The 12,584-nt window shown below is 43.9% G+C and overlaps 1 protein-coding gene across 1 annotated transcript; it reads right to left on the bottom strand.

The window, feature by feature from the left end:
* Positions 1–3,410: 3,410 nt before the first annotated feature.
* Positions 3,411–12,051, bottom strand: LGALS4 (lectin, galactoside-binding, soluble, 4). The gene is made up of 10 exons (XM_006901078.1): positions 12,007–12,051; positions 11,619–11,707; positions 9,081–9,285; positions 6,514–6,654; positions 4,667–4,693; positions 4,504–4,542; positions 4,315–4,344; positions 3,977–4,065; positions 3,659–3,824; positions 3,411–3,557 (listed from the first exon to the last, which is right to left on the bottom strand). Exons 1-10 carry the CDS (start codon positions 12,049–12,051, stop codon positions 3,411–3,413), a joined length of 978 nt encoding a protein of 325 aa, XP_006901140.1.
* Positions 12,052–12,584: the final 533 nt, after the last annotated feature.

Consider the following 12,584-nt stretch of genomic DNA (forward strand, 5'->3'; position numbering starts at 1 on the left):
TCTTTCTCAGTCTTCCCCCAACCCCGATGTCAGTCCCATTCTACAACAGTGGCACTATGCAGTATTTGTCCTTTTGTGACTAAGATATTTCACTCAGCGTAGTGTCCTCCGGGGTCACCCATTTTGAATAATATTGCATGAGTTCCTTGTTTTTCAATGCACATAGTATTCTATTGTGTGAATATACCATAGCTTCTCTATCCATTCATTTGTTGATGGGCATTTAGGTTGTTTCCGACTCTTTGCTATTGTGAACAAAGATGCGGTAAACATGGATGTGCAACAAATAGACATTCTTCTGGTATTCTTTGGTTCCAGTCAGGGTCATCTGACATCAGCAATGTCATCCCATTTGAACTTCTAGAAGTTCTCTGTAATGCTAGCCATTTTTTCACGATCATCAGTAGTTTTTTTGCTGGCATGTGATATTAATGATATTTTTTTATAATTTTTCACATTCCATTGGATCATCTTTCCTGGGAATGGGAACAAATATTGATCTCTTCCAGTCAATTGGCCAGAGAGATGTCCTTCAAATTTCCTGGCATAGCCTAGTGAACACATCTAGGGCTGCATCTCTTAGTTGAAACATATCAATTGGTATTCCCTCGATCCCTGGTGCCTTATCTTTTGCCAATGCATTCAGTGAAGCTAGACCTTCTTCCTTCATTATAAATAGTTTTTTAAAAAACCAAAAATGGTAACTTTACACATGGATCTTCCCAGATGGACTACAAGGTATCAGATTGACTACATCTGTGGAAAGAAGTTGAGTTGGAGAAGCTCAAGATCAGTGGTCAAAACCAGGCTAGATGCTGACCCTTCTCCAGTACCACTATCAGATATTGCTCTAAAGCTAGGCATCCAAAGTAAGACAAATGAAGAAGAAGGATTGGTCACCTACTCCCAAAATAATAAGCCTTTAAAAACCTTACATACAATAGAACACTCTTAGCACTAGCAGTTAGGAAATCAAATGATGAATTGCTTTGGAAAAGCTGGTTGTCAGCAACCTCTGCACAGTGCTAAAGAGCAACAATGTCAGTCTGGAGACAAAGGTGCACCTGATCCAGCCATGGTTTTTGCAATTACTTGTTATGCATCTGAGAGCTGAGCAATGACTAAAGATGACAGAAGTAGAATTGATGCCTTTGAGTTGTGCTAGAGAAGAATATTGAACATACCATAGACTGCCAAGAGAACAAAGAGGTCTTCCTAGAGAGAGTGAAACCAAGTTGCTCCTTGGAGGCAAGGATTGTAAAGCTCAGTCTCATATGCTTTGGGCATTTTTCCAGAAGGGGTCAGACTTTGGAGAAGGACATAACACTTTGAAGGGTGGAGGGTCAGCACAGGAAAGGAAGACCCTGCATGAGATGGACTGATACAGGGACAGCGGCAATGGGAGCAGATGTGTGAGAGACAGTAAGATTGACTCATATATATACAAATGGTGTAAGGAACAGACAAGTGGGTTTATGAATAAATAAATAGCTGTTTAGATGTATGCACGCATAGAGAGAATAATTAATAGTCAGGAGGATGAGTTGGTGGATTAAAGGTTGGATGAACAATGAGTTAGAGAAGTAGAAGAGTGGAAAAATTAATGATTGGATGAAGATATTGTTGAATGGATGTGTGGAGAGACTGACCTTTGAGGAGATGGATTTGGCAGAGGGATAAACAGATGGACAAAAGGTTGGATGAATGGATAGTTGAACAAACATATGAGTTGATGTTGGGATGGAGAGCTGAATGAATGGATTCGTGGAGAGATTGATGGAAGTTGAGATAAATAGATGGATAGGTGAGTGTCATACGTCATGTAATGGTTGAAACTTTGTGCCTTTGTAGCCAGACCATATTATCTTCATTTCTGTTCTATCATTTTCCAGCCATATTTGTTTCTTCATCTATTGTAAAGAAACAGGATGCTGGTCCTGATGGGCAAGTAAAAGGAAGCTTTTTAGGTCATGGGGTTTTTCTGGGGGGTCGTGTTTGATATGCATTACTGTTCTTTTCCCCCAAGAACAGGTGTCCTTGAGTCTTTGCCTAGGGTGGAAGTCTGCCAAATGCATTGGCTGAAAGCCCCTTAGTGGGAGGGAGAGGACTGCTGGCAGAGGCCTGGAAGACTCCACTCTGGGAGTTTGGCTTTTTGCTCCTTGTGGATGCTGGTCCTGACAGGCAAGTAAAAGGAAGTTTTTGGGGTCATGGTTTTTTGGAGGACGTGTTTGATGTGTATTACTGTGCTTTCCCCCCAAAGAGTGGGTGTCCTTGAGCCTTTGCCTAGGGTAGAAGTCTGCTCAAAGGCATTGGCTTAAAACTCCACAGGGCCCTCAGGCCTGTGGCCCTTGGGCCAAATTTATTAATTTTCTAATGAATATTTCTTGAATGACACAGCAATCTTTTATCTATTTGCTGAACTGAACAATTTGGTATTGCTCTGATGCTGCACACTGTTCCATAGTCTTGTCAAACACCATAACGGTTACCCATTATGTACAGTGTTTGGATGAGTTTCCAGATTGATTTATGTTGGGAAGCAGGAGTGGCATCCACTTCCTAAACTAGATGCCTCTGGAAACTCTACAAACTTTTTAAACTCTACAAACTCTCTACACTCTATAAATGTACAGAAATTATGATAGTTATAGAACAGAGCTCTCTACAGAAATGATGTTAGTCATAGAACAGAGTTTAGGTCTTTTGTGCAAAACTTACTCTCAATTGTGTTCATCTTGATGTCACTTAACCACTGCTAAATTAAACTAGTGCTGTTATATCTGGAGGAACACTCTTCCACTTTGTACATCCGTCTTTGACAATGTGCTGTATGAAGTAACCTGGGTTGCTGTGATGCTCAACCTTGTACCATTGGGGTATCAAATACCAGAATGGCTTCCCAGTGTGGACAGTGTTTGGTGGAGCTCCCAGTTTTAAAACAGGTTTGGAAGCAGGAGTGGCATCCACTTCCTAAACCTCTGGAAACTCTATGAACGTAGAGAAATGATGACAGTTATGGAAAGGCAGTAGGTCTTTTGTTCATGAAGTCTCTATGAGTTATGCTCGACTCAACAGCAATCAACAACAACATTGTAAAGAGCTGATAATAATAGCCACTATCTTCTGGAGCTTAAGGAATTAATTTGCCTATATAAGTATAGGCCCAGGAGTACTTCCAGTCACATAAATACATTTATTATCAAGATTTCTTGATGGATGACCAACTGATTAGATTTGGATGCAAAGATGAGGAATGACTACACCAAGGAAAGAGGAAACAGTGAGAGTAATGGCAAAGTCATGACATAAATTCATAAGACATCTGCACACATTTTATTAGATGTTTATAAGGGTTTTTAGGAGCTTCTTCTCTCTGTTTCAACAGCTGTATCCTGAGTTATACACAAGGATCACATCTGGACATAGGATAAAGTGACATCACCTTTGATCTCCAATGTGTCCACCATCTGGAAGGCCGTGAGCCGATGGGAGAAGTCAAAGAGGTGCTGGCCATTGGCATAAACTTTGAAACGGTCCATGCCACATCGAATGGACAGCTGCAGGGAAAAGGGTGGGCATGATTCCAGGTACAGAAAAGAGGTTCTGAAGGGAAGACAGAAAAAAAAAAAACCAAACAACCAAAACCCTCCAGACTCACATCGAAGAACTGTCCAGGACCAAATGGGTTATAAGAAACGTTCCTCTCCTCAGGTCCCCATGAGCCGTTCAAATTGCTGTTCCGAACCACTGCACGCTCATTCAGGCGGGGGTTGATGTGCAAAGCCACATCTCCTGTGCCTCCCACCCTGAAGTTGATGATGAAGCTAAGGACAGAGAGAGTAGAGTCAAGCAGATATCCATGGTTCCTCAAGGGAGGAGACTGAGGGTTGTATTTGAAGGAGGAAGAGAATGAGAATCAGGACTTCTGAGTGTCAGTAAATTCACTAGGGTTCCCACCTCAACCCATGCCCCATACCTCTGGGCTGAGGGGGGTACAAAGCCTTTGATGATGATGGTTCTCCGGGCTATAAGCCCCCCTTGCAGTCTCCCCATGAATGGCACAGGCTGTAGTAAAAGAACATAGGGTCTTATTCTCTCTCTCGGATCATCAGAAGCCAGATGCAGAAAGGGATTTTCAAAAAGGAATCTCTTCCTTCACTCTGATCTCCCACTTCCTGTACCAAATATCCCTCTACTCCTAGGTTTCTAACCCTCTCAGAGTTCCCCACATGTCAGAATCCCCTCCGCAACTTCAGCACCTGCATTCCCTCCAAGTGCCCACCACAGAGCCATAACCCTTGCAGGGTGCCATACCGGGTTGAAAGTTGGAGGTCCCTCCATGGTCTGTGAAGTGAAGGAAAAGAGAAGTTATTCAACAAACATTTGCAGCACACCTACTATGTGCAGGGTAGTACAGCTGGGGCTCTGACCACACTTAGTCCTCTCTAGTTCTCACCATCCCACCACAATTTGCCTTCTCCTCCACATGGCTCTTCCACTTACAGGCAGATTATTCGGTTGAGGATAGCTTTGTACAGGACCCTATAGGTGGGAATGAAAAGAAGGAATGATGAGAGAGGCTTGATATCATTCACCTGCTCAGGACCTCCTAAACTACTGGACCCCCATTTCAAGGGGAAACCACTACCCACTAGCAGGTACTTACTGGGTATGCTGGGATAGCCATGGGCATCTGTAGGCACAGAAGGAGAAAGAGGTGATGAGAGTGACCCCACAGAAAGGATAAGAGACATCAAGGATACCTTCCCTGAGGAAACCCAACAAGCACTACTGTCCAAGGAAACTCTAGAGTCAAAAGATAGCACCTAGGTGATCCTTCATTTTTAGGAGATTTCCAGTGCTGTGAACCTCACATCACCCCTTTAAGACAACATCTGGTAAATTCTATTATCTGTATACTTTCAGGGAGCTCTGGTGATTTACTCCATAAGGAGTTGTTCTGCTAACCCAAAGACCAAGTCTTTCTAGTGTTTCCTCTGGGGAAAGGTGGGCAATTTCCTCTCATTTGATTCACAGCTTCCAGATACCCACTGGCGGCTTAGCTATGAGTCAAATCCTAGTCAATGCCAATTAGTGAGTGAGTACATATTCCACACTCTCATTCCTTCCTAGAGAATTCATCCCTCTCCAGCTTGCATCATTTTTATTGCTATTAAGTCAGAACTGACCCTCCAACAAGTCTTCAGAGACTGTAAATCACATGGGAGGAAATTGCCCGTCTTTCTGACAAGAAGTTGTTGGATTCCAATCATCTACTAGGCCATCTCTTTCAGTGTTTAGAAGGACTCAAAGAGTCGGTATGTGTCAAGCACACATGGCAGTGCTCACCTCTGGCAGGTGTGTTACACTCTGTAAGTTTTTGTTACCTGCGTGATTTTCCTGATCCAATTCTTCTATCTCCCAACAGATTACATTTACACTACTGAAATGGAATTTATCTTTTTTTTTCCTTTGTCCCTGTCTTTAGATGCCAGATCAAGGTATTGTAGCTTTCTTATTTTATGAACTCCAAAATAGCTTCTTCTATTAAAAATTTTATCATCAAGAATTACTTTGCTGTTGTGTATTGTTGAAAATTGTTCTTGCTTTTGGTTTACTAACACATGTTTACCCATTCTCTTCTTGGAGGACACTAGTGGTTTGAAGGTTGGGATTATAAAAAGTAGTGCTGCCTTGGATATTCCAGGATGTGCGTTTTAATAGTGATATGTGCACTATAGGAGTCCAGTGACTTAATAGGTTAAGTGTTGAACTGTTAATGGAAGGTTTGAACCCACCAGCCAGTCCTCAGGAGAAAGATGATGTGATCTCCTGTAAAGTTTTACAGCCTGAAAAACCCAATGGGGTTTGGTTCATACACTGTATATAATAGAAATTCCATGATTCCTACATCATTGATCATGTGTTTGTTCAGCTTTTACAAACAATCCCAAACCATTTGCTAAAGCAATTATGCCAGTTCACACTCCCAACAAAATGGGAGTGTATGAGAGGTTTGATTGTTTTACATCCTACCACACTTGCTACTATATACCCTTTTCATTGTGATTCTTTCTATTGGATACGTAGTAGTGTCACACTGTTGGTTTTCATTGCCTTTTCTAGATTACTATTGATATTGAGTAACTTCTCATAAGTTTTCTCTTCATGTGTTCTTACTCCTCTTTTCCTTCAATTCCTGACTCAGCTGATATACCTTCTCTTCCCCTAGGACACCTTTGCTGACCCTATGACTAAGTCAGACCCCTTAGTTGGACTCCCCAGACCTCTTTTATATTCTCCATCCTAGTCCTGATACTTCTGTCTGTGTCACACTCATCCCAACTCTGGTCACTCACAGCCACCAATATCTGGATGACTTGTCTATCTTCCCATTGAGTTATCTTGGTCACAATTGGACCCATCAAAGGGATTCACAGAGAACATGTACTTGTGGAAAATAGATGAATGTGGCCATGAATTAAATAAGGCAGGAAGCAACCATCTACACACATGGCTCTGGGGAGCAGCAGGCTGTCCTCCAATGAAGTTGATGGATTGAAGCTCCAAATCCCCGTCCACTTGCAGGTATTTGACCATCTGCAGGGGGAGCCTGTGTCCAAACTCGTAAAAAGGGCTTCCATTTATCACCACCTAGAAAGCAGGGATGAAAGATCAAGAGCCAGTAAACATGACCTTTAAGGTGAAAGTGAAAGGTGAAACTAGGAAGCAGAGCAAAGATCTCAAAGTACACCTTGGGATATATTAGTGCCAAAATCAATGTCCTTACAGTCCATAAATCAGAGGTCAAGCAGGAGGTCAGAAGCAACTCATAGATTGAAGAATGGAGAGGCTAGAGAGTTTAGTCTTGGGATGGAAATTGGGAGAGGACCAAATCTTAGTCCTGGTTTTGTCCCCAAATGAAAGGGTTTGAGCTCTAGCTCTAATATGTCCAGACATCAGCTAAGTCACTTCACCTCCTCAGTCTTTGTTTTCTCATCTGTGAAAAGAGGGCTCACTCAATTTTGGGATTCCTAGAAAGTTTTACAACCTAGCAAAGTATATCAAAACATGCTAGAAATACTGTACAGTAGATGTGGGCCTTGTTATCATATCTCTGCATACTTGAAATTAATTTCTATGTCTATTCAGAGGCTTAAGAAAGAACATGCGGCTGGGAGCCAGCTCTGAGTATTGCTGGTGTGGAAATTATAGAACAATATCATTGATCTCATATGCAAGCAAGATTCTGCTAAAGATTATCCAAAAACGACTGGAACAGCACATCAACAGAGAACTGCCAGAAGTCCAGGCTGGGTTTATAAGGGGTTATGGTACTAGGGATATTGTAGCTAATGTTAGATGGATCTTGGCTGAAAGCAGGGAATACCAGAGGAATATCTGTGTTTCATTGATTATGCAAAGGCGTTTGACTGTGTGGATCATAACAAACTGTGGCTGACTCTGAGAAGAATGGGAATCCCAGAACACTTGATCGTGCTAATGACTTGGACCAGGAGTTAGTCATCAGAACAGAGCAAGGAAACACTGAATGGTTTGAAATTGGGAACGGTGTACACCAGGGATGTGTCCTATCTCCATACATTTTCAACCTGTATGCAGAACAGATTATCTAGGAGGCTGGGCTGTATGCGAAGTGTGGCATCAGAATTGGAGGAAGATTCGTCAACAATCTGCATTATGCAGATGACACAACCCTACTTGTTGAAAATGAGGAGGACCTAAAGCACTTGCTGCAGAGGGTCAGGAATCGCAGCCTTCAATATGGATTGAGGCTCAATATCAAGAAAACAAAGATTTTCACCACGGGGCCAATTGGCAGCATCAGGATGGATGGTGAAGAGATTGAGATTGTTCACAGCTTTAGTTTGTTTGGCTCCACAGTCAACACTCTTGGCATGAGCAGCCAGGAAATAAAAAAAAAACGTATTGCAATGGGAAAGTCTGCTGTTAGGGACCTCTCTAAAGTACTGAAGAGCAATGGTGTCTCTCTGGAGACTAAGGTGTGCCTGATACAGGCCATGGTCTTTGCAATCAGTTGTTATGCATCAGAGTTGGACAATGACTAGGAAGAATAGAAGGAGAATTGATGCCTTTGAGCTGTGGTGCTGGAGAAGAGTATTGAATGTACCATGGACTGCTAAGAAAACAAATAGGTTCATCCTAGAGAGGGTTAAACCGGGATGCTCCTTGGAAGCAAGGATTCTGAGGCTCCATCTAACATACTTTGGACATGTTGCAAAGGAGGGACCAGTCCTTGAAGAGGGACATCATGCTTGGGAGGGTGGAGGGACAGTGCAGGAGGGGAAGACACTCTGTGAGGTGGATTGATTCAGTGATTGGGGTAATCAGGGTGAGTGTGTCAGAGACAGTGAGATTGGCACAGGACAGAGCAGGGTTTAGGGCTGTTGTACATAGGGTCGCTATGAGTCACAGGCGACTCGATGGCACATAACAACAACAACGTGCTTTAATCACTCCACTTTAATCAGTGGAGTCTCTCAAACATTCTTTGATGCAGGACCTGGGATCATTCTCATTGGTTTATAAAATCAAAGTTCTAGATGCTAGAATGATCTGCTTAAGGTCACACCTCAAGAGTGCTAAATCCTAGACTTGAACTTGGCCTATCCAGCACCAAACTATAATGTTAATCTTTGATGATGAGGTTAATTCCCAAGATTGATGTAATCTGATGCCCATAGAAGGAAAGTCAAGGGAGGGTCTCCAACTGGCAATGGCCTCCACCCCACAAGAGTCTTCTCAGTCATGTGAGAGTGAGTGCTAGGATTTCCACTGAAGTTTTATTTATGGAGATCAGGAGGTGGTGTGGGAGAGGAGAAGGATATCAGAGAGTCCTACATAGTTGTCAGGAGACGCTCTCTTAGACATGTCACCCTGTGGTGTACACAGAACACCACCCGAGTCTAAGACACAAAAACATTAATGAGAAAAGAATGAAAGATGGGAGAGGAAAGGAGGGGAATGAAGAAGGGAGGAAGGAAATAAGGAGAGGAGAAAGAGTATCAGGGGATGACCCATCCTTTCCACAGACAGACCTTGTAGTGCTCAGGCATGACCATGAAAACCAGCTCAAAGCTGGAGCCCTTTTGGAAGGGCATGCTTTTTTTCCTCTCCTCATTGCCCCACTGGCCACCTGTCTTGGTGTTGAAGACCACCTTGTCCCAGCCGTCAAAGCGTGGATTGAAGTGGAAGGCAATGTCTGCCTCATCGCCCTGGCCCGCCATGAAGTTCACGGAAAATCTGGAGAGACACAGGAAGGGCTTCATCCTTGGTCCTAAGGATTAGCAGGAAGCATTCTAAACCCCTCTCTGCCCCAAAGTGCAAGATTGTACCTCCGCACCAGCTTTAAGAAGGCATACTTGGCATGCTGACCCAAGCTGGTGAGGTAGGGGAGAAGTGGTCCCCTTAATTCCAGAGGGCCCACCATCATCCCTTAACTCACACTTCCTCTCCTCAAACACATGCTCCAGTTTCTGTCAACCTAAAAACTTCAGAGCTGAGCACTTATCCAGCATTTACCAGAGCCAGGAATGTCTGTCCTTTGCTTAAATTTAGACTTTCTTGTCTCTCTCCTTTTTTTTTGTCAGCAGGCATCCAGAGGAACTCTCTACTCGGACTCCTCCTGAGACCCCCACATAGCCTGCTTTCCTACCTCTCAGTCTTCTACTCCTACTGCCTGACCCTCATTCACTTTGCTCCCTCCACACTTGCCCCAGCAAACCAACCTCTTCCAAGTTATTCCAACTGAGCAGATTGTTCAGGGCCTGCCTGAGGGCCTCTGCAAGTTAGTTCCCCTTCCTGGTACCAGTTCGCCCAGCTATCCCAAATTCTTTTTACCTACTTCAGTCCTATGCTGTAAGGATGCCCCTTCTGACCACTTTATTTAAAGAGACAATGTCCCCTGTTTATATATTCTCCCCATCACATTCCCTTCTTACTTCTTAGCAATGGGCTTGTTAAATATTTGACTTCTTTTTCATCTATCTCCCCTACGAGAAAGTCAAGTCCACTAGGATGGTGCTCTCTACTTGTCTGTCCTGTTCATGGCTTCCTCTCTGTCCCTCAGCACAGGATTAGTTCCCAGTGAAGAAAACAACAATATCATATACCCATTTAATTATTATCTCCATTTTCTTCTTGCCGTTGAGTATTCCCTGACTCATGGCGACCCTGTGTACAACAGTGTAACCCTGATCAGACCTGTGGCATCCTCACAAAGTCTGCTGTACTCAAGTCCATTGTGTCAATCCATGTCTTTGAGGGTCTTCCTCTACTTCACTGACGCTCTGTACTTTTCTAAGCATGATTCTCTCTCCAGGGACTAGGCCTTCCTGATCCTTGTCTCTAAGGAACATCTCTGGCTGTACTTCTTTTGAGTCAAGACTTGTATAGGAGTTATTTTATCCAAGTTCCCAGGTGGTGCAAATGGTTAACATACTTGGCTGTTAAACAAAATGCCAAGTTTGAGTCTACCCAGGGGAACCTCAGTAGAAGGCCTAGTAAATCTATTTCTGAAAAATCAGCCGTTTTTCAGCTTGACAGAACTCAGCGAGTTCTACTCTGACAGTCATGGAGTCTCCATTCATGGAAACAGACTTGGTGATTACTCCACTGGAGGCACAGTTTCATGCATTGAATCTACCTAGCAATCCCATTCTACAGAATAATTAAAGTATAGGGATATATAGTCATTTCCCAGCCACATAGTTGGCAAGTGCAAGCAGTGGAATTTGAACTCATGTTCAGAGGCTAAGATGCTAATTTGTGTTATCACACCATGAGCTATTCCTTGTGGGAAGCCAAATATTAAGTTATATCATAAACCATATGCTTAATCAGGAATTGAAGTAAACACAAAATATAAGCTGGAATTCCTCTTTTGACAGATTGTGGGAAATGAGCTGCTTCCTGAAAGAAAGAGGTAGGTAGGTCCTCCTGCAGAGGGATCCTTAAAAGTCTGCTTGTAGGGAGCTCTGGTGGCCTAGTGGCAAGAAACTGCACTGCAATCCCAGAGGAGAGCGCTTCAAATCCACCAGATCCTTTGCTAGAGAAGGAGGGACAATCTCTTCCTGTACCAGTCAGATCTGATTTGATGGTACACACACATGCACACACAATTAAAAAAATTTTTTAAGTCTATATTTGTGAACTACTTCCTTTCTGAGCTAAGCAATAGAGAAAAACTTGGCTTCATTTACTGAAGAATTCTCTTTATAATTTACTTCCTGGTGATTCTCAATAAAGACACAGAGGCGTGGCTTGAGGCTGCTTCAGTTTTTTGAGCTGTTCACCCCCTGCTTCATGCGCTCTGTTTTTATCTGTCTTGGTGTCCCCATCTTTTCTATGTTCTTAGTTTACAACACTTCCTAACTTTGAAGCTACCCATCAGGTGAGCCCTCCCAAACCCCTGCAGGGCCCATGGGTCCCTTATTTGATGACCCAGTCTAGGATTTCCTGGACCAGGGTTAGTCTTTGGCTACTGGGTAAGCTAGAAGAGAAGAATACCTCCTACCCCAAGGTCCAGAAACTTCCTGTTCTATAACCCAGCTCAGCCCAGACTGAGCAGATCTTACCTCCTCATGTGCTGGCTGGCCACTCCTTGGATGTAAATGGACATCCCCACGCTAAGACCTCCTGGGATAGGCTGATTGTAGGGTAAAGTCTGTAGAAGGAACAAAGTAAGGGACCTAGAATGCCATCTTCCTATTTTAGCTCTTATCCCTCATGGAGGAAGGCCTGCACCTCACTCTATTCCACTCCCTTAAGTAGAGGCAAGGAAATTAAGAGATGAAGGACAATGGGTCAAGGAAAAAATCAGGAGTTAAGGGTGAACATGAATGACCTGAGGACTAGGCAGGGAGTCAGTGAGGACTGTGTTACGGAAGTTGGTAGGGCCTCCTCAAGGGTCGTAGTTCTGCTAACTAAGCCAGATCCTGAGGATGGTCTCAGACTGACACTCACCGGGTTGTAGGTGGGCTGATAGCCAGGTGCAGGGACAAAGGCCATCTTGAGAGGCTAGACTGGTGGTGTGTCTTGAGAGAAGAGCTTCAGGAGTGAGGAGTGTTAACAGGTGGCAGGTGGCTCTTATAACTGAGGGCCAGGGAGTGGCTGAGAGGACAAGGTCCAAGTAGCCGCCTCTCCTATGGAGTTGCCAGCACCTTCTTTCCCTTGGGGAAACCCCTATTCTTGCTTATCCACCTCACTGGTGGTCTGCCAGGGTCCAAATCAGCTGGGTCAGGACTAGGGGGCTCAGATCAGGCTCCCCACCCCCCTCTCAAGACCCTCCTGCAAAGAGGAAGTCATGGTGAACTTCAATCCTTCCAGGGTCTTATCAGAGACCATAAAACCCTGCCCAGACCTTTGTCAAAGGGAGGGTAACATCTGTAGGGTTGGGCAGAGCTGCAGGAGTAGATGGGTGAGCAGAGGAAGTAGATGTAATCAGATAATGCCAGAACCGGGGACTCCTGACTCACCCAGCAACAGTAAGACAGCCACACTGTGTGACCATAGCAAGCCTTTGACTGCTGTGTACATTACAT

The sequence above is a fragment of the Elephantulus edwardii genome, unplaced genomic scaffold (genome assembly GCF_000299155.1).
Source record: "Elephantulus edwardii isolate Elephantulus edwardi_28Jun2011 unplaced genomic scaffold, EleEdw1.0 scaffold00308, whole genome shotgun sequence".
In the NCBI taxonomy this organism is placed as follows: Eukaryota; Metazoa; Chordata; class Mammalia; order Macroscelidea; family Macroscelididae; genus Elephantulus; species Elephantulus edwardii.